At 46.3% G+C, this 19,639-nt stretch overlaps 1 protein-coding gene across 1 annotated transcript in view; it reads right to left on the reverse strand.

Annotated features, from left to right (window-relative positions):
* Positions 1 to 19,639, reverse strand: part of KIF11 (kinesin family member 11) — a 57,932-nt gene that overhangs the window by 25,263 nt on the left and 13,030 nt on the right. Inside the window, exons 5-14 of the mRNA XM_082268448.1 lie at positions 19,116 to 19,301; positions 17,915 to 18,039; positions 17,647 to 17,737; positions 9,960 to 10,202; positions 9,673 to 9,768; positions 9,497 to 9,585; positions 8,341 to 8,428; positions 3,929 to 4,117; positions 2,974 to 3,181; positions 1,974 to 2,146 (exon numbers count right to left, since the gene is read on the reverse strand). Coding sequence (XP_082124574.1) covers positions 1,974 to 2,146; positions 2,974 to 3,181; positions 3,929 to 4,117; positions 8,341 to 8,428; positions 9,497 to 9,585; positions 9,673 to 9,768; positions 9,960 to 10,202; positions 17,647 to 17,737; positions 17,915 to 18,039; positions 19,116 to 19,301 — 1,488 coding nt within the window. The remainder of the gene's footprint in view (positions 1 to 1,973; positions 2,147 to 2,973; positions 3,182 to 3,928; positions 4,118 to 8,340; positions 8,429 to 9,496; positions 9,586 to 9,672; positions 9,769 to 9,959; positions 10,203 to 17,646; positions 17,738 to 17,914; positions 18,040 to 19,115; positions 19,302 to 19,639) is intronic.

The following is a 19,639-nucleotide window of genomic DNA, read 5'->3' on the forward strand; positions in this document are numbered from 1 at the left end:
CGCATAGATACAATCAGTGCATCCACTAGCTCCTTTTCAAGCGCAGTCGCACACGTTGAGGAATCATCCTCACTATCAGAGGATTCAAGGCGCGTGGTCGCAGACCCAGAAGGGTGAACCACGCCTGCGGTGGCCAATTCAGATTCAGGATCTGATGATTGTTTTTGCGCCTGCAAGCCACCACCACCCGGGACACAAGGGACTCCAGGACCACAGTTAGTGCATGGATGGATGGATGGTTGGTACCCAGAGGGCCCCACAGCCTTAGAGAGGGGATCAGGTGTGGAAATGTGCTCCAAAAACTGCATGATTTACTAGGGGGGAACCCAAAAAAGAGTGTAAACGCACTGCTAAGGGACAACCCCCACCGGGCTGACAGCACCACCCTGTTGCCAATCACAAAGCGATCTTCAGCAGAGAGGGAGGGGACCCCACCAGACTCACCACCTGCCAACACAGGTACCTACAAGCACCAGGAGAATCTGCACTATACGTGCGGCGATCAGGAAGCGAAATATCCAGGAGTCAGCGCCAGGGGATTAAGGAGGGGCTCGCACCACCGAAATTGCCGCCAACAGGGCTCCACTATCATGGCCGTCGCTATTTGCAATGGCAAATGACAAGAAATGGCCGCCGGACTACACATATGGCACTTTTCCACTGCAAGTACCGGCTCGGCACTGCCTGGCCCTGCTCGGCTCGGTTTGCTTTTCCACTGCGTGGTACAAGTCGGCACCTTTCGGCACTGTATAGGCTCTACTCAGCTCGGTTTGCTTTTCCACTAAAGTAGTAAGGGGGTGGGATTACAACCAATCAGTGGCTAGTAGTGACAATCAAGGCTGCTGGCGAAGGATTGAGGGATATGGTATAGGTACGGAACGCTTGGAACCACAACCAAGGTGGTAGTGTTTAAGCGAGCCGTACCATGTAGAGGAAAAGCGCTGCCGTACCAAACACGTACCATGCAGTGGAAAAGCGCCAAAGCGAGCCAAACCGATCCATTCCATGCAGTGGAAAAGCGGCTAAACATGGTGCCGTGCATAGAATTACACAGGCTACAACAAAACGGCGGCACCGCGAGGAGATTAGACCTCAAGGACAGATCCAGGCAGGAGTCCCCACCACACAGTTGATGGTCTGGTCGCCAAATACGCACCCCCTCCCACATCGCTAGTTAGCGCCCTACCCCCATCCCAGGCAAATAACCAGACCACCCAAACAGCCCCAGTGTATGTGGAGGTTGGGCAGGCTGAGGGACTCGGCAAAAACAGGAGGGGGGGGGGCGCCTGCGGGGAGGAGGGGAACCCAGGGATCCGACCGCCCTAAGGAGGGGCCCATGTCTGCCCAAAAACCCTCTAGGGGCAGATTGGGTACAGCTACTCCCCATACAAGAAACTAGGTGGGCAACGCTCCAGTCAGACCCTCCTCCCCATTGAAATGGGGGGGTTGTCGGCCAGGAGGAACGCTGCGACTCAGGCCGAGGCCGGGTCGTATGAGACCTTGCGAGAAGTTTAACTCACCGGGCCAGCCCCGATCCACAAAAAAAAAAAAAATTTTTAAATACATTTAAAAATAAATACATAAAAAAACACAGAAGAGGATCCGTCCATCCTCCACCTAGGATGATCAGATCAGGGGCAGTCGGGTGTGAACAGACAACAGAGTCCGTTTACACCTGGTCGCTCAGAGCAGAGCGGGCTCTGTCCATGTCCGCTCTGCATAAACAGAGCGGACACAGACCTGTCATCCGCTCAGCAGACAAATCCCCTGCTGATCAAATACAGAGTCCGCCTCATGTGAAAGGGGCCTAAAGTGCTGATGCAATGTTCACAACCCTAGGCATTTTGGATATCATCTCAGTGGTGGGAAGGGAGGGCCCTTTAGGCTGAATCAGAGTAAATAACTTCCAGTAATTTTTTGAAAGAATACCTTTTTGATAGAAGCAAATTATTGTACTAACGCTACAAACTCACCATCTGTTTTTGCAGATCTTCCTTTGCTTGAGATGAGAGACCCTCCTGCTTTAATATTTCTTCAGTACTCTGAGTCACTTGTCTTGACACAGTCTCAGCAACAGTAGCAAAGGATGTGGACACAGCAGAGGTCGTTGCATTTGATGCTGAAGACAGTGCTGCCAAGTGAGTATCTGCCAAAAACAAAATTTAAAACACAAAAATTCAAACTATTTTCTGGGAGCAACTGCAATCATTCACCTAGAGTTGTTTATATATAAAAATAATAATACACACACACACAATATATTTATTTATTGATTACCGGAAGTGGCAGCAGAGGAGTAATTCGGTGCAGAGTATATGCAAGAATCCACATTTATGGATCCATGTATAAGAAGTCACCTGCCTGCATGCTGATAAGGAGAAAGAGTGTTCTTTGAGAGGGAGATTCATGGGCCTACTAGATTGTATTCCGGTAAGAGGCTTGCTTGATTAACCTCACAAGGAGTTTTGGCAGCACTGGTGGAAGTTTGTTCTTCACAAGTTTTATTTGTATCAATTTGGCACCTTATCTTTTCCGTCGGGTAAGGAGGAAATCCACAAGGTGGTGGGAGTCTACACATTGTTTGAAAAGCACTTATGAACATTTTGGTGGAAAATTTGGAAATTATTTGGGACTGTTTTGTTTTGGCATTCACTGTGTAATCAATTTTTTCACAGTTCACCTTATTCACTTTTTTACGTCACATTTCACTATTGTCATTTATGATTGTTTGATTTGTTTTAGCGCACCACATATCACATCAATTTACACATTTATTCACTCACTGAATACTGGTAGCAGCTTTAACCATCTATCAGCGCACCCCTACACCTTTTTTCATACATATTACACACACACACATACATATATATATATATATATATATATATATACACACACACACACACACACACATATACACTTTTTTTTTTTAATAAATAAAGCACCACACACCAACTATAGGCAGATTCTTACCTATAGAGCAGATATAGAAATCCTGCATCCCCTGATGCTTTACACTGTAATCTTCCACAGATTTCTGAATCCTTTGAAACCTTTTATCCATCTGTTCTGCAAAGCTCTCATGGACCAGAGCGTTATGTTGTTCCACGTCCTTTTTGCGATCCAATTTGGCATGGAGGCCAGAAACATGTGCAGTGGTTTCATGGACTGTGACCAGCAACTAGAAGAAAAATGCCCCAATAGATGTTAATTGTTTTCAGTCTTGTGTACATTTTAGAACTTGGACTTTTTAATTTAGGGGAAAAAAAAAAAAAATCACTCTATTAACAAGGTTACACTGTAACATAGCAATTAGAAATGTAATTTTTTTTTTTTTTTTTTTACACTACAGAGTAGAGAGTGGGGAAAGATTAGACCCCTTGTCATTTTTTTTTAAAGGAGAGTCTGTGCCCTCGTTAGGGAGATTCACTCCATTACTTGTACCCACTGTCACTGTGAAAGATTGGAAATCCAACATTTTCACGCAGTTCCCAGAACAAGAGGTGAGTTCCCATCCCTTCGAGAGATTTAGTCTAACTTCTTGTTGCATCTCTGGGACAGGAAGGGAAGTTTTCCAAATGGTACACTAATGGGGAAATTTCATATTTCCTTATTAAAGTTGTCTCACAATATCTAATAAAACTCCCAAAGCCTGGATACCTTCGTTGAATTCATACCTAAGAAATGCCATTACAAGCTGACCAAGTTCATAAAGTTCATGTTGCTTTCAAGTGGGGGTTGGCCATTTAACAAGCAGATATCTCTTACACGTGCACTGTTTAGGAGAGATTCACATGTTTTGCAGCCGGTGACATCACTATCACATGCACACAGTGATCTGAATTGAGGTCACACTGAATGTGCCGTCAATCCAGAACGCTGTGCTGCGACCGATTCCCATGTGTATGTTTGCAGGGGTAACTGATACCTTGTTGGCAGTATGATGAAGGGTTTTCTCTGTGGTCTCCAGAGCGGACACCACAACCTCCTCCTCGGATAGACGCAGCTTAGATTCCTGTAGGTTCTTCTGCGTTTCCTCCAGCTCCTTCTCCTTATACTGCAGAACCGTGCTACACTCCTCCAACTCCTTCTTACTCTCGGAGAACAGCTCAGTCACCTGACAAAGTATAAAGTCAGTAAATATGCTATAGGTTAGTTGAACATTAGACAAAAATATTCACATATTCTAAAAATCTCAAAAACTTGAGAGATAGGCATTACATTGATATTGGTCAGTGAGAAGTCCTATTACAGAAATTATATATATTTATTTTTTCTTAATTTATTGAGGCAGATATGCACTTCTCCCGATATATTGGTATCAGCCCCCGGAACTGGCTGATATTTTTGTGACATCATTCTGTCTCCTTAGGCCGCCTCCCTCGCCTTGGACAGCCTCGTCTGGAGTCGGGACTAGTCTTGCGGGCATGTATCACAGCCATACACCCACCCACAGCAGCCCAGTGCCAGCCAGCCACCCACAGGCCCTGTACCAGCCAGCCGCCCACCACAGGGTGCCAGACAGCCAGCCGCCCACCACAGGGTGCCAGACAGCCATTAAGCATTAAACAAAACAAAAATTAACATGTTCAGTACGAGATTTGTGTCAAAAATTGTCTATTTTTCAAAACTTTAAATGTACAAATTATCGGTCAATACCAATATGCAATGGCCAAAATATCGGTATCGTCCCTGAAAAAACCATAATAAAAATTATATATATATATATATATACATACACACATACATACATACACACATATATACACACACATACATACACCTTTATATATACTATAAAAGTAGGTGAGGCTTGAGAGGTGTCGTGATCTAGCAGGGGTTGGTTGCTACTTGCATACCCTGTAATATGGAGCATGTGGTGTCAGTATTAAAATGCATTCCATAAGAATAGCACAGCTGTAACAACCACCATGCAAAATCAGGTGTTTTAACAAACTTTATTGAACACAATGGAAACAAACAACCCTACCACACCTACACATTTCACCCCAAACAGGGGCTTAAAGGGGTTGTAAGGGCAGAAGATTTTTTTTATATCTTAGTGTATTCTATGCATCAAGATAAAAAGCCTTCTGTGTGCAGCAGTCCTCCTAATACTTAGCTGAGGTCCCTCTAGCTCCAGCGATGTTGTAGGAATGTCTGGGCGATCCGGGCCTCCCCTCATTGACTGAGACAGCAGTGCAGCGTGATTGGCTCCTGCTGCTGTCAAAGTCAGTCAGTCAATAACAATAGTAAGAGGGCGGGAGTGGGCCGCAGCTCCGTGTCTGAATGGACACATGGAGCTGGGACTCAGGTCGGGTGCCCCCACAAAAAGCTGCTTGCTGTGGGGGCACTCAACTGGAGGGAGGGGCAGGAGAGCCGAAGTGGAACTTGAGAAGAAGAGGATCTGGGCTGCTCTATGCAAATCCACTGCAACACGGTAGGAAAATATTACTTTTTTTTTTATTACAAATAAAACAAAGGACTTTACAATCATTTTAACGGTTTAGCTGTTTAGCTGAGAATAGGGACAGGTGAATACATTTACAGTAAACCCCCCTCTATTGCGGGGGTTACGTTCTGGACCCAGCCACGAAAAGTGAAAATCCGCAAAATAGAAAAAGCATTTTAAGGTCTTTAAACACACTTTTAAAACAATAGAAACTCATTTAAACACATAAAAGATACTGAGAGACAGAGCAAGAGCTATGGAAAACACAAAAATATTTCATTTTAAATGATTTATATAGTAAAATAACATAAAAAAAAAAAAAAAAGCAATATACCAGGACCGCAAAAACTGAACCGCAATGGAGCGGGGGTTTACTGTATACTCATGTCCTTGTAGCTCCAATGTTTTTTTTAAAGCTACAGAACACATACCATTTATTCATTTGGGGCAGTGTCATTTTTTTTTGAAGTTTGGAACGGTTCGGTCAATATTAAAAGGAGAGGGGGCCCATAAAAGACACTTTGAAGTAAACGCGTCATGACAAATATGGAGGTGCCCACTTGTTTTAGATGTTAGCAACCTTGAACAAGTGGGTAGAGCAGGAAAGTCAGAAAACTTATCTTGGATCAGGGCCATTTTGAAGCATTAAGGCCAGCATGTAAGCCAGGCAGCCTTCAAGTTTCTCTTGATAGGGTTACTTTAAGGATACGTTTTTTTTTTTTTAGATTGTCCCAGTTCATGACATGTGTTTGTCAAAGTGGCTGCAAAACTTATACGTGCGTCATCGCTTTACCGAAAGAGTTTGTTTGCCAGGCGGAACTGTTTTTCTTAGTGCACAGTACTCTGTTCTTTGGATGCAAGTGAATTTAAACTCCTGATAAATTAAATATACAAGATTTCACACTAGGTGTTTTTTTCCTATTCTTTGGATCACGCTTAGAGATGTGGAGACTGATGGAGGCAGTATATGGGGCACTGACATCTTGGGACAACCGCGATACCCAGGGGAGTAAAGCCTTTTACACACGCAACGATTATCGGCCGACCGATCGTCCGACTTTTGTCCAAGTTGTGTTTTGTTGGTTGGAATGTGCCTAGACTGCACACGAATTTTCTCGGCCAACAAAATTCTACTTCAGAAGTGATGTCATGTGTTGGTTTGTTTTCTTTCTTCTCTGAGCATGCCCAGACTTGCTCATCAGATTTTTCCCTGTCGAAATCTGTACTGACTGCACGAAAAACGGCCGTTGTGTTGACGGCCAACAAAAATGTTATAGCCTGCACACCAGATTTTTTTCGGCCGAAAAGTCGCAGTTGGTTGTCGGAAGCATCATACTAACAAGCCGGAAATCGGCAGATCGGACGTTGGCCGAAAATTCACGGCCAATTTTCGACACGTGTGTATGGGGCTTAAGTTGGAAGTTTGGCTAACGTGAAAAAATTAAAGCCATGTGCTGTATATGACTTATGTGTAGCAAGAGTCATAGATTATTGGTAAGCCTGTATGTGTGCCCAATGGTGGTGGAGATTCTATTTGGTGTGGGATTACAAGTTGAACTTTTTTTTGGACACATTTATAATTTTTTTCAATTCTAGTTTAAGCATAAAGTCAACTTTTTGCACCAGTGGACATTTTTGCTGTCCAAATTAGAGGATGTGATTAGTTGTACATTTAAACAAAACAAAAAAGGTGCTCTCAGCTGCAAATATGTGAAATCAAGAAACTGCTGAAATCAAACACTCCCTGCATAGTGAGGAAAAAAATAAATAAAAAAACGTTGTAAAATAAATAGGATGCGCTGTTTTCGACTGAGATATTATCCTAAAAATTATCAGGTAACAGATGCAATAAACAATGTGCAATAAGCAAAATCAAACAATAGTGAATGTTCAAATGGCAAAGTGTCACTAAATAAGTGAAAACTCTTGCTGCCATAAACAATGTAACAAGTTAATATCAAAAATATATATATTTTTTTAATAAGTAGCCACGATCTGTTTACAAAAAAGAAATAATAAAATGGTTCAAAAAGTTCATAAATAGTCCAGTGCTAGGATGGGAGCCTTCATCCCAGTTGAAGCCTTCTGAGAGGAAACACGTTGGATTGGAGCTAGCAAAGTGACGTCAAATAGCATGGACCACACTACAGGCAGCCATGCAAGATTCTATCTCATACCGCTCAAATTCATTGTCCTTCATGCAAGTGCAATTGTTTTATAATAAATCAGCTTTATAAAGCATTAATGCGCTATGAGCGTCTGCCATTATCTTTTTTATAACCACATGATGTGATTATCAAGTTTAAGGAGCACCATAAGCCTGGATACATTCCCAGGAGCTGGCTGACCACTTGTCTTTAGAGGCGCTTCCACTCGCACGCATATGATCTCTTGGTGGGATCATTTGATTTGGTAAGCGGCCAATTTTCACATATAGATCACAGCGGTGACACTTTCCTTTGCAAGCATCATCTTTTTACTAAACACATTGAATTGTGGAGTACTGGACTATTTATGAACGTTTTGCACCATTTATTAGTGTTTTTTTTTTTTTTTTTTTTTTAAACAGAGCGTGGCTACTTATTCACAAAAATTTTTTTTTATATATTTTACTTGATGCATCATTTTAAGCAAGAGTTTTCACTTCTCTTCTCTGACACTATGGCATTTGAACATTCACTATTGTTTGATTTTGCTTATTGCACATTGTTTATTGCATCCGTTACCTAATCAATTTTAGGATAATATCTCAGTCTAAAACAGCACATCTTATTTATTTTACATTAGTTGTACATTGGTACCCGTTTTCAGCGCAACAACTTTATTTACATAAACTTATACTGCAACTCATTTTTTCAGAGAAATATGGAAAAAAAAATAAAAAATACCCTCTTCAGCTCCTCTTCCATGACAGCAATCTTTTCCATATAGTCGGTGATTTGTTCTTCTTGATTTACAATTTTCCCTTGGAGCTCTCTGAAAAAAAAAAAAAAAAAAAAAAAGCCATTTAAAGCTAATCTCTTGGATCCCAAACACAAACTTTCAGTAGCTCCTGCTGATACATTAAGGAGTTTAATAAGTAAAAATGCTTTAAAAAGGTCTACGATGAAATGCAGCCTCCTAGATGCTAGTCTGGTGGTGGATTCATCAATAAAGGCTGTTAAAAGCTGGGTTCACACTTATGCAAATTGGACGTGGGTTTTTTCGCATGACAGAAGACTGTGACCGGCTCTCAATGGAGCAGGTTCACATATCTCTGGGGCGGATGCAGAGGGGTTCTGTGCATCTTTGGCTCCATTTCAGGTCCGAATTCAGGCAAAATTCAGCCCTGAAATAGAGAACAGGGACGCACTGGACCCCTGCTGTGAGCTGAATCCGAATTCAGTGTGTACCCAGCTTTAAAAGATACAAGCAGTTTCTGAAATGATTAGGAGTAGGGCTGCACAATATTGGGAAAAAAAAAAAGAACATTGCGATATTTCGTTTTCAACTATATATATCGCAATATTTCTCTGGGTGGAATGCAGAAGACGGATTAGTCGGGACTCACAGTTGTGGTAGGAGGTAGAAGAACACAGCCCAACATGACATCTGTCCCACACGTTCCCCTCTGCCGCCCTGGAGCTAGTTCTCTTGACCGAGCGGTGAGTGTGGCACAGCGAACCAATCACGTGAGTATCGGCACAGGGAACCAATCAGGTGTGCAGGCAGGCGTGATTGGTTAGCTGTGCAGCTGCTCACGGTGCGCTGCTCACCGCTGAACGTGTGGGACGGCTGCCAGCACTGAGTCCTCCTCACCCCCCCCCCCGGAGTCCCGACTTCTCCCTGCCTAATGGTAAATATCGTGTCTTCGGCGATGTGAATCGCCCACGCCCGCAGAACGATAGTCGATATCACATCGACTATCGTTCAGCCCTAATTAGGAGCAAGCAACCTAGTAAGCCAGCTCATTCTAAACTACATATGAACATTCCTTTCTAAAAAGGAAAATCCTGGACTGTATGTGAACGGAGTGTGAAACGATTGTAAAAACTAAACACATACTCATAGTTTTCACTGGAGAGGTAGACTCCATTCTTTTCTCTGGCTACAGCAAGGTCCCTCTTTAACCGTTCAATCTCCTCTGTGTATTCCTAAAGAGAAATGTATACTGTCAATACAGCAATTGTCATGGCACAGATGGTTCCAACACTGCAGCATGTAGAATGGGAGACATTTACCTTGATCAGTGCCCGCTTGGTCAGTTTCTGGTTAACTTCAGGCTTGTTCATGATACTCTTAGCTCGGTTGGCGTATTCCAAAGTGCTCACTGTTTCCTGCAATAATGCACACATGATGTATTTGGAGATCATATATTGCTTAACAAACATTCCTAAAAACACAATATAAAAAATGAATACCCAGAGCGGTCATGTGAACAGTCAAAAAAGGGCGAGGAAAAAAAAAATGCATTGGTTCCAATGTAAAGTAGATCCATGGTAGGAGAGAATGGACAAACCATATTTACCTCCAGGTTAATAGAGGCTGGAGAGACTGTAGCAATGATGGATGTTTTTGTTCTTCCTCCTAGAGAGTCCTGTAGGATCCTTGTGAGTTTAGATTCTCTGTATGGGATATGTGGAGCTCTCTCTACCAGGGCTGTGATCACCCTGCCCAAAGTCAACAAAGATTGATTGATATTGCCAGCTTCACGGGCTCTCTTGTCTACAGCCCCAGAGCGGCCAATGTTCTCACTGCCAGCCAAATCGACCTGCGAAGACATTCATACAAGATAGGATTAATAGGGTCTTCTACACTGGGTCCATACAGGATATCATTGACGAGTGCAACAGACTGGACTTCTTTCTATAACTGAATAGCAGTAGAGATGATGCAATTTTCTGGAGCAATGTCCTGCATCTCTTCAGATAATGGAGAAAACGGAATTTTTGTAAAATCTTACCTGTAAAATTCCTTTCTCTGAGTCCTCCGACAGTCGCCGCCTCTTCATATTCGTCACATATGGGGTATTAGACTTTGCTCCGAAGGAGTAGCTAGGCAACAGAATATGTTAACAATAAAGCTTTAACATATCCCACCCTCAAGGGGTGGTCCCCTCAGTCAATACCCTCCTACTTCCTGCAACCATATCTCAGTTTTAGTGGAATAGCAGTAGAGTATACATTCAAACCCCAAAAGAGGGGCGGGGGCGGCGACTGTCGGAGGACTCAGAGAAAGGAATTTTACAGGTAAGATTTTACAAAAATTCCGTTTTCTCTTACGTCCTCCGACAGTCGCCGCCTCTTCATATTCGTCACATATGGGGACGTCCCAAAGCAGTGCAAACATGAGGGGTGGGAAACGCATCCGCGCCGAAAGGCAACGCAGTCTCCACATCAAAGAAAGGAACCTTACCAAAGGAAGGAAACCAGCTGGGCAACAGCAAAAATAAGTGCTCAACAGGAGCAACAACCCAGGAAAAGACAAAAAAAAAAACCAGGGGATACAAAAAACTATCCCAACAGCCAGGAGTCCCCAACAAGGGACCCTAGGGAACAGCCGCACTAAGAACCTTGCGGCCAAAGGAAGCATCCGCCGATGCCTGAACATCTACTTTGTAGAATTTTGTGAAAGTGTGCACGGTCGACCAAGTCGCCGCCTTACACACCTGGGCTACCGAAGCCCCATGACGGCAGGCCCAAGACGTACTCAGAGATCTAGTAGAGTGCGCCTTCACAGGCACAGGGGGAACCTTCCCCTGCAAGGCATAGGCCTGTTCAATGGTCTGCCTGATCCATTTGGCGATGGCAGAGGCCGAAGCCGCCATGCCCTTCCGAGGACCCTCTGGAAGAACAAACAAGGAGTCCGTCTTACGAAAAGACTCAGTCGATTTAAGGTAAACCCTTATCGCCCGAACAACATCCAGAGAGTGCAATCTCATCTCCTTTGGATGTTTAGGCTTCGTGCACAACGAAGGCAAAACAATATCCTCGTTAAGATGGAATTCCGAAACTCGTTTCGGCAGAAAAGAAGGATTAGGTCGCAAGACCACCTTATCCAAATGAACAACCAGGTACGGAGACTTGCAGGACAAAGCCGCCAGTTCCGACACTCTGCGAGCCGAAGTGATCGCCACCAAAAAGGCAACCTTTTTGGACAACATAGACAACGAGATCTCCCTGATCTGTTCAAAAGGAGCACGTTGTAACACAGATAGAACGAGATTCAAGTCCCAAGGGGGCAAAGGATCCCTCCTAGGAGGAACCAGATGCCGCACACCCTGAATAAAGGTGCCAACCAAGGAGTTAGAAGCCACGGGACGTTGAAACAGAACGGCCAGCGCAGACACCTGACCCTTTATCGTAGCCAGCGCCAAACGCTGATCGACACCCGTCTGAAGGAAAGACAGCACACGGGAAACCGAGTACGTGCGGGGTGAAAACCCCCTGGACTCACACCAGGCAAAATAGGCCTTCCAAGTACGGTAATAAACCTTCCCCGAGGAAGACTTCCTCGCGTTGATCAAAGTATGAACGACCTCTGGAGAGAGACCCTTCACCTTCAGGACCTCGGTCTCAACAGCCAGGCCGTCAAAGCCAGCGACTGTAAAGCAGGATGGTAAATCGGTCCTTGAGACAGTAGATCGTCTCGAAGAGGCAGACCCCAAGGGGCGTCGACCGCCAGATTCATGAGGTCTGCGTACCAGGACCGGCGAGGCCAGTCCGGTGCCACAAGAATCACCGTGCTGCGTTCCGAGTGTAACCTGCGAAGGAACCTGGACAGCAACTGAATCGGTGGAAACGCGTACATCAGCCTGTACTGATGCCACGGGGCCACTAACGCGTCCGACGCGTCTGCCCGAGGGTCGCGCGTCCTTGCCACGAACCTCTTCACCTTGTAGTTGAGGCGAGACGCGAACAGGTCCACATCTGGAAGACCCCACTTCGCGCACAACATCTGGAAGACAGCCGGGTGGAGAGACCATTCCCCCTGATCCAGGGTCTGGCGACTCAGATAGTCCGCCTGCCAGTTCTCCACTCCCGGAATGTGAACCGCCGTTATCGCCGGGACATGAGTCTCGGCCCAAGACAGAATGTCGGCCACTTCTCGAGCCGCTCGGGCACTCCTGGTGCCCCCTTGGTGGTTGATGTAGGCCACCGCCGTGGCATTGTCCGTCTGCACCCGAACCGGGCAGCCCTGCAGCCGGTCCGTCCAGCGATGAAGACAGAGCCTTATCGCACGCAATTCCAGAATGTGGATCGGGAGGGAAGACTCCCCCTCCGACCAGGTCCCCTGGGCGGACAGAACGCCCAGAACACCACCCCAGCCCGACAGGCTGGCTTTTCCCTGGTGCGATGACTCAACGAGATCTGAAGATCCAGAGATTGAGGTCGCCCGTCCCACCTGGACAGGATCTCCGCTTGGAGACCCCGCGTGTGAAACTGCGCGAAAGGAATCGCCTCGAAGGCCGAGACCATCAATCCCAGACATCTCATACACGTCCGCAGAGACGAGTGTGGAATGTCCCTGAGGGACCTGACTTCCTCCTGAAGAGTCCTGAGTTTGTCTTCCGGCAGGAAGACCTTCGCCTGCACCGAGTCCAGTATCATTCCCAGATAGGGAAGACGAACCGACGGACTCAGTGTCGACTTTGGAACATTTATCGTCCAACCAAACTCCTGCAGTTTGCATTGTGACAGACAGGTCCTCCTCCAGACCCTGTCTGGTCGCAGACCGAACCAGAATGTCGTCCAGATACCCCAGGACAGAAATGCCCTGGGCCCTCAATAATGCCAGAATCGGTGCAAGCACCTTGGTGAAGACCCGCGGAGCCGAGGCGAGACCAAAGGGCAACGCCACGAACTGGTAGTGATCCTCCGCAATGGCAAATCGAAGGTATCTCTGATGACCCTCGAATATGGGGATGTGAAGGTACGCATCCTTCAAATCGATGGAGGCCATGAATTCCCCCGGAACCAGGGCAGCCACCACCGAGCGCAGGGATTCCATGCGGAACTTGCGAACCCGCACAGAGCGGTTCAGAGCCTTCAAGTCCAGAATCGGACGAACCTTGCCCTCCTTCCTGGGCACGGTGAACAGATTGGAATAAAACCCCCGAAATCTGTCCCGATGAGGCACCGGAACCACCACTCCCTGAGCCCTCAGGTCCCGCACCGCCAGGTGCAGATCCCGCAGGCGCTCTGGAGACAGTTGAAGATTTGAGGGAAAAAATCTGCTCTCCGGCCGAGAGAGAAACTCGATCTTGTAACCAGATCGAACGATTTCCAGAACCCATCTGTCCTGCACACGGGCCAACCAGGGCTGAAGAAAACCGAGCAAGCGTCCCCCCACCCCAAAACTGGGTGAGGGCGCCCCTTCAGGCCGAACTGTTATGGGCTGCAGGTCCGGATTGGCCGGACTTCTGTTTCCCAGACCAGGGCTTCTTCTGAGAGCCTTGGCCTTTGAACGGTTTGCCCTTGTAGTGCGGCCGAAAGGCACGAAAGGACCCCTGAGGGGGCCGAAAATTAGCATGCTTCTTCCCAGAAGCCCCCTTAGCCTTGGGGAAATGGGGCAAGAGAGTGCTCTTACCCCCGGTGATCCCCTTAATCAACACATCCAGGGACTCCCCAAAAAGGCGAGACCCATCATAAGGCAGATTGGCTAAGGTCTTACGTGAAGATTGGTCCACCGACCAACATTTCAACCAAACCAGGCGGCGAGACAACACCGCCACGCTGTGCACACGTGCAGCCAACGGAATCAGGTCCAGGTCCGCATCACACAGATACATGACACCCTGGTGGATCTGATCCACCATATCCAGGGTCGCCGCCGAGGACGAATCGGCCACTAGGACGCGCCTAAGCATCTGCGTCCAACTTGCGATCGCCTGGGCCGCCATGAGAGAAGCAAACAGAGCCTTAAGCATAGAACCCGTAACAGAATAAGTATGACGGGCAAGAGACTCCAGTCTCCTATCCGTGGCATCACGGAAAACAGGGGAACCCTCTGCAGGAATCGCAGTGGCTTTGTTCAAAACCGCAATTGCATGATCCACTGGCGGAGGCACACCCCACCGTTCATCAGTGGCAGGCGAGAAAGGATAACGCAGCTTGAATTTACTTGGTACCGCAAAAGGCTTGCGCAGATCGCGCCATTGATCCTTAACAGCGCGCTGAAAATCAGCATTGCAGGGAAAAACCTGCGGCGTCCTGCGTTTCCTCTGCGTCCCATAAGCCGCCAAGGCAGCGGGGGGACACACTTCGTCCTGCAAACGTAGCGTCTGCTTAATGGAAGCAATCAACTCATCCATGATTGCAAGCTCTTCAGGCGAGCCAGGGGGAGAATCATCAACCCCCTCAACTTCAGCCTCTACCTCAGACCCCACTAGATCAAGAGAGGAGCGGGACCCCGATAAGGAGGTCCCTGCCAGAACAGCCCCATCACCTTCACCCTCAGAATCAGAGGACAGAGCAACTCTGGGCCGTTTAGTAGATTGAGCAGCCACCAGCATTTGCACCTGGGCAGCAAGGCCAGCCACAATAGTGGCTAAATCCCCCCCTGGGGGGGAAACAGCGGTCCCCTGGCTTTCCACCAATACTGTAGGAAACTTGCCCTCCTGAGAATCCATTGCCCCTGTAATGCCAGACAACCAAGGGTTAACTGCCCCCTTTTAGCAAGCGCGGCAAGCGCAGCCCACCGCACCACACTCAGGCACAATGAGACCCCCACAGGGAATATACAAACTGAATACAGGCAATGGATAGCAAGAACAGAAGGATAAAACCTGAGGAGACCCCGCTGCTGCTGCTGCCTCGATCGGTGTTCCTGGAAAGAGGAAGTGATGCTGCCAGGGCGCTCTATGTAAGCCTATGGAGGCTACAAGAAAATGGCCGCCGTGCATGTAAACCATGCGGCCGGAGCGGGCGCCGGTAAAATGGCGTCGTTTGGCGCCGAAAACGCCGCTCCACAGTGCATAAAAACACACACATTACATCCCAATATAAGGATACATGTTAGATCGCCGCAGCGATCGCTGTATATGCCCAAACATGCCAAGAAAAAACATGCCCCACAGCACACAGCTTCTCACACTGCCCAGCCTGACACACACAGTGTCATACAGCTCCCCCCCCCCCTTGCAGCCCACAGCATGCAGCCGAGAGATAGGGAGACAAGCAGTGTGATTAAAGGCAGGTTACACAGTCCCAGACTGAGACCCCCCCAGACAGGTCCCCACATAAATACACTTACCTCACATGGCGTGGGGAACCCGCACAGGCGAACAAGCCGCTGCACATGAGGCAGGGAGAGTCGCAATTCAAGACGCACACAATGGAGGTTAAGAAACCGCACAGCGTCCGGTGAGGTAGCCACCTCACCAATCATCCCTGCACCGAACAGGGATGGGTCGTTCACTGTGCCAGGAGCGTTACCTGGCTGAACGCTCGATGGCAGACTGGGAAGCCACTGACCCACGACCTGCGACCAGGGGGATCAGCCCGAGACCCAGTCCGCATGATCCTCTTCGTCCGAAGAACTAACTAATGCTGACAAAAATAACAGCTAAGTAAAGGTAGAGAGAAAACTCAAACAAAATATTAAAAAGAAGAAAGAGTCTGGGACAGAAAGTCCCAGCACAGAGAGAGCCAGCCACTCCTGACAAGCTAGACATTAAAAACTGGGATATGGTTGCAGGAAGTAGGAGGGTATTGACTGAGGGGACCACCCCTTGAGGGTGGGATATGTTAAAGCTTTATTGTTAACATATTCTGTTGCCTAGCTACTCCTTCGGAGCAAAGTCTAATACCCCATATGTGACGAATATGAAGAGGCGGCGACTGTCGGAGGACGTAAGAGAAAGAAAAAATTTAAACTGATGGGATCATGGATCATTTCAAAGTACAGCAGAAGATACCAAAAATTAAAGGTTATATTTGCAAACAGAAATATTTCCTGGCTATATCAATAAGCACATGTAGTGCTAGAGAAACATGTATGCTGTAAAGCAGTGGTCTCCAAACTATATACCCTTTGAGCATTATTTAATTCACTGACACCAACGAAGGGACCAATTCTTACCAATGACATTGATGAAGTACAATTCCTTGCTCCTACTGACACCAACAATGGGGCATAATTTCTCCCACTGGCACCAAAGATAGGGTATTGTTTACTCCAGCTGATGCTGGGACATTTTGTACTCCTGATCGCAAATCTGTCCCTCAAAGTCTATAGGATGGTAAACTGGCCCTTTCTTTAGAAAGTTTGGAGACCCCTGCTGTAAAGCTTACAGGTAGACAACAACAACATGGATTTAGCTATCTGTAAGGGGATAATTCTTCCCAATGACGACAAGCGTAAGAAGCTCTCTTTCCAGTGTCCATAACGATAAATGTATCATGACTTTTAGATATAAATAATTATCAGCAGGGGTTCCCTGACACGGGAAAGTTATTTCAAGGGTTCCTCTGTGTTATAAAAAAAGTTGAGAAAGGCTGCTCTATAGTATCGCCCTCCACTCTGCCCCTGGCTGCTACATAAAAGGTTATATAGGGCACTGAAGGGAGGGACATAGAAGCAAAGCAAACCATTTGCCACTCCCAGAAGAAACGGCTTTGACGTAGGAGGAAGGGGGCTGTGCTATGGAGCAGTCCTTCCGGAATTAAAGGCTAAGTTCAAATTGGGAAAAAAAAAGCAACTTTTTTTTGCAGGTAAAAAAACATGCATTTTTGTTTTGTTTTTCCAAGAAGCTTGCAGAGCATTGCACCCAAGATCAGCAGGTCGCAGGTGCAATGTTGTGGTCCCGTAGACTCGCAGGATAGAGGTCTATCCATACCTCCGATACAGGCAGGCAGAGCAAAGCTCTTTGCGCAGTTCAATAAAAACTACAAGCCACTAGCCGCAATGGAACCTGTGAATGAAGAGCCACGTTGTTGACAAATTATGACAGGGAGGGAGGAGAAGGCGCAGACACTGGAACATGTAGCGTGTTCCAAAAGGTGAACTTATCCTTTATTTAAATTTGCTAACTCAGAAGTGCATTGCATATTAGTAAAATGGTTTATAGAATGGAAAAACACTGCAAATAACCATATAAAACATTTGATTTCTATGAAAGGTCAATGGCTATCCAACATGCCATCGGATGTCGATAAATGGATTAGAACAAAAACCAGTACACAGACTCATACACTAAATACAAAAAAGCTTACCAAATTCAGCTTGCCAATTTTAACCAGCTCTTCCCCATCAACAGTGGTTTCTTTCATGTGAATTGTGATTGAAAACACAGAGTGAGAACGACTGCAAAAGGAAACAATATACATGTGTGTTTTCTGTAAAATAAAGTGCAACCAAAAGGCCAAAAAAAGACCAAAAGGCCAGAAATCATCTCAAAATTGCTACAAGAAAATAATGAGAGCATAGTAAATATGTAAGATTAGGAGATATGAGAAAGGGTGAACAAATGTTTGTACTTACCTGGAGTAGGCATTCATCAGAGTAGATGCAGTGGTCCTCTTGGCTGCGCCCCTCTCTAAGATGTGATAAACTTCATCCTTGTTGTGTACAGTTACTTCCTCCAGTCCTTTGATTATCACTCCTCTCTGGAATACAGAGTGCATCAGATTTTCTTCAACAATACTGGGAACACAGAACTTGTACACCTTCCAAAGGATTACCCAACACATTAATGCACAACTTATCAAATCTCAAAAAAATTAAGAAATTATAAAGTTCACCTGTTGTCACCAGCATTTTTTTCATGTTCATGGTTCCAAATTTTTACTCCTTAGCATGTGCTAGTTTAGGATACAAGAACTGGCTTAAAAGTGCCTAAGGTAATAGTATGCTGTCTGCCAGCATCTGTGCTAGCCTTCCTATCAATCCCCCTGACATCCTTTTAGAGACTAGGTACAATATGTAACAATGGAGCTGGCTTCTCCATATGTTGAGATTAGGTCCTACCCCTCCCCAACACTAAATCCTGCCCCCATCCTTAAAGCGGAGTTCCAGCCTAACTGCACACTCACCTGTCCCACGGTCCAGCGATGCGCCGTCTTCTCCCTCTCTGCTCTGCGGCATCACTGATGTGGGCACCCGGCTGTGACAGTTTGCGGCTTCACAGCCGGGTACGCACTGCGCATGCGCGAGTTGCGCTATGCGTCGTGATTGGCCAGCAATCTTCTGGGACCTCTGACATGTCCCAGAAGATTGCAGGGAGGGAGGGAGAGAGGAGAACTTCCGCTCAGGGCACCGTGGCGCTCCGAGCGGAAACCTGTCAAAACTAGGTACCCGCTCCCCCCCCCCCCCCCCCCCCCAGAAAAATGACATGCCAAATGTAGCATGTCAGGGGGTTAGGACTATTTAATGCGGAAGTTCCACTTTTGGGTGGAACTCCGCTTTAAGCCGTTGAATGCCAAACCTCTAAAGTCTGCAGAGATTCTGATATTAAACACCTAAATGACAGGGGAGTGTAAACTTAAAAAACGTGGAGAAATTTGAAGTCCTGTGCACAGCCTGGGCAGAGCATTAAAAGGAATCTACAAGGTCAGCCGTGTTAGAAGAACCCCCGTGAACTTGTCAGAAGTACCCTTAAAAGATTGATATACCAAAAGTCGAGAACAAATAGTCTAAATTGTAAAGAACTCATCTGATGAGTGTACATTGAAAAAAACATCACCTTATTTCGGGGATCATCAAACATCTGCAGTCTTTCTGAAACATCTGGTGATGGGCTTAGAAGATCAAAGAGCTCCTCATTGTAGATTTCCAGCAGAGACACCTTCACTGAAAACTCTGTACCGTTCTCTGAAAGCTTCTCAAATATCTGATGAAGGGTTCGAGGGATTATGCCTGCCAGAGGGTCCTGGGGAGGAGGAAATAACTCTTATAATATGTAAGGGTATACTGACAATGCATCAAGTCAGCATTCCATAAAGAACAAAGTGGCAGAAGCAAATAGATTTTGGCTTTTGGCTTTTGTCCAGAGTAAAAATGACTTGCGCCAACAATATACAGTATGTCTTAGAATGGCAGAACAAAGATCTCATAGAAAGGCTGCGACTTCCTTCAAAATGTCAATTTCCAATCATGTAACTTCATAGATGAGACCAATGGCTATGAGATCCCTTAATCCCTAGTTAACCTCCAAGTATGTCTGTGCCTCCTTAGTCTCGATCAGCTGTATATTTTAAAATGGCCACT

Source organism: Pelophylax lessonae (assembly GCF_965119305.1).
Source record: "Pelophylax lessonae genome assembly, chromosome: 9".
NCBI lineage: Eukaryota > Metazoa > Chordata > Amphibia > Anura > Ranidae > Pelophylax > Pelophylax lessonae.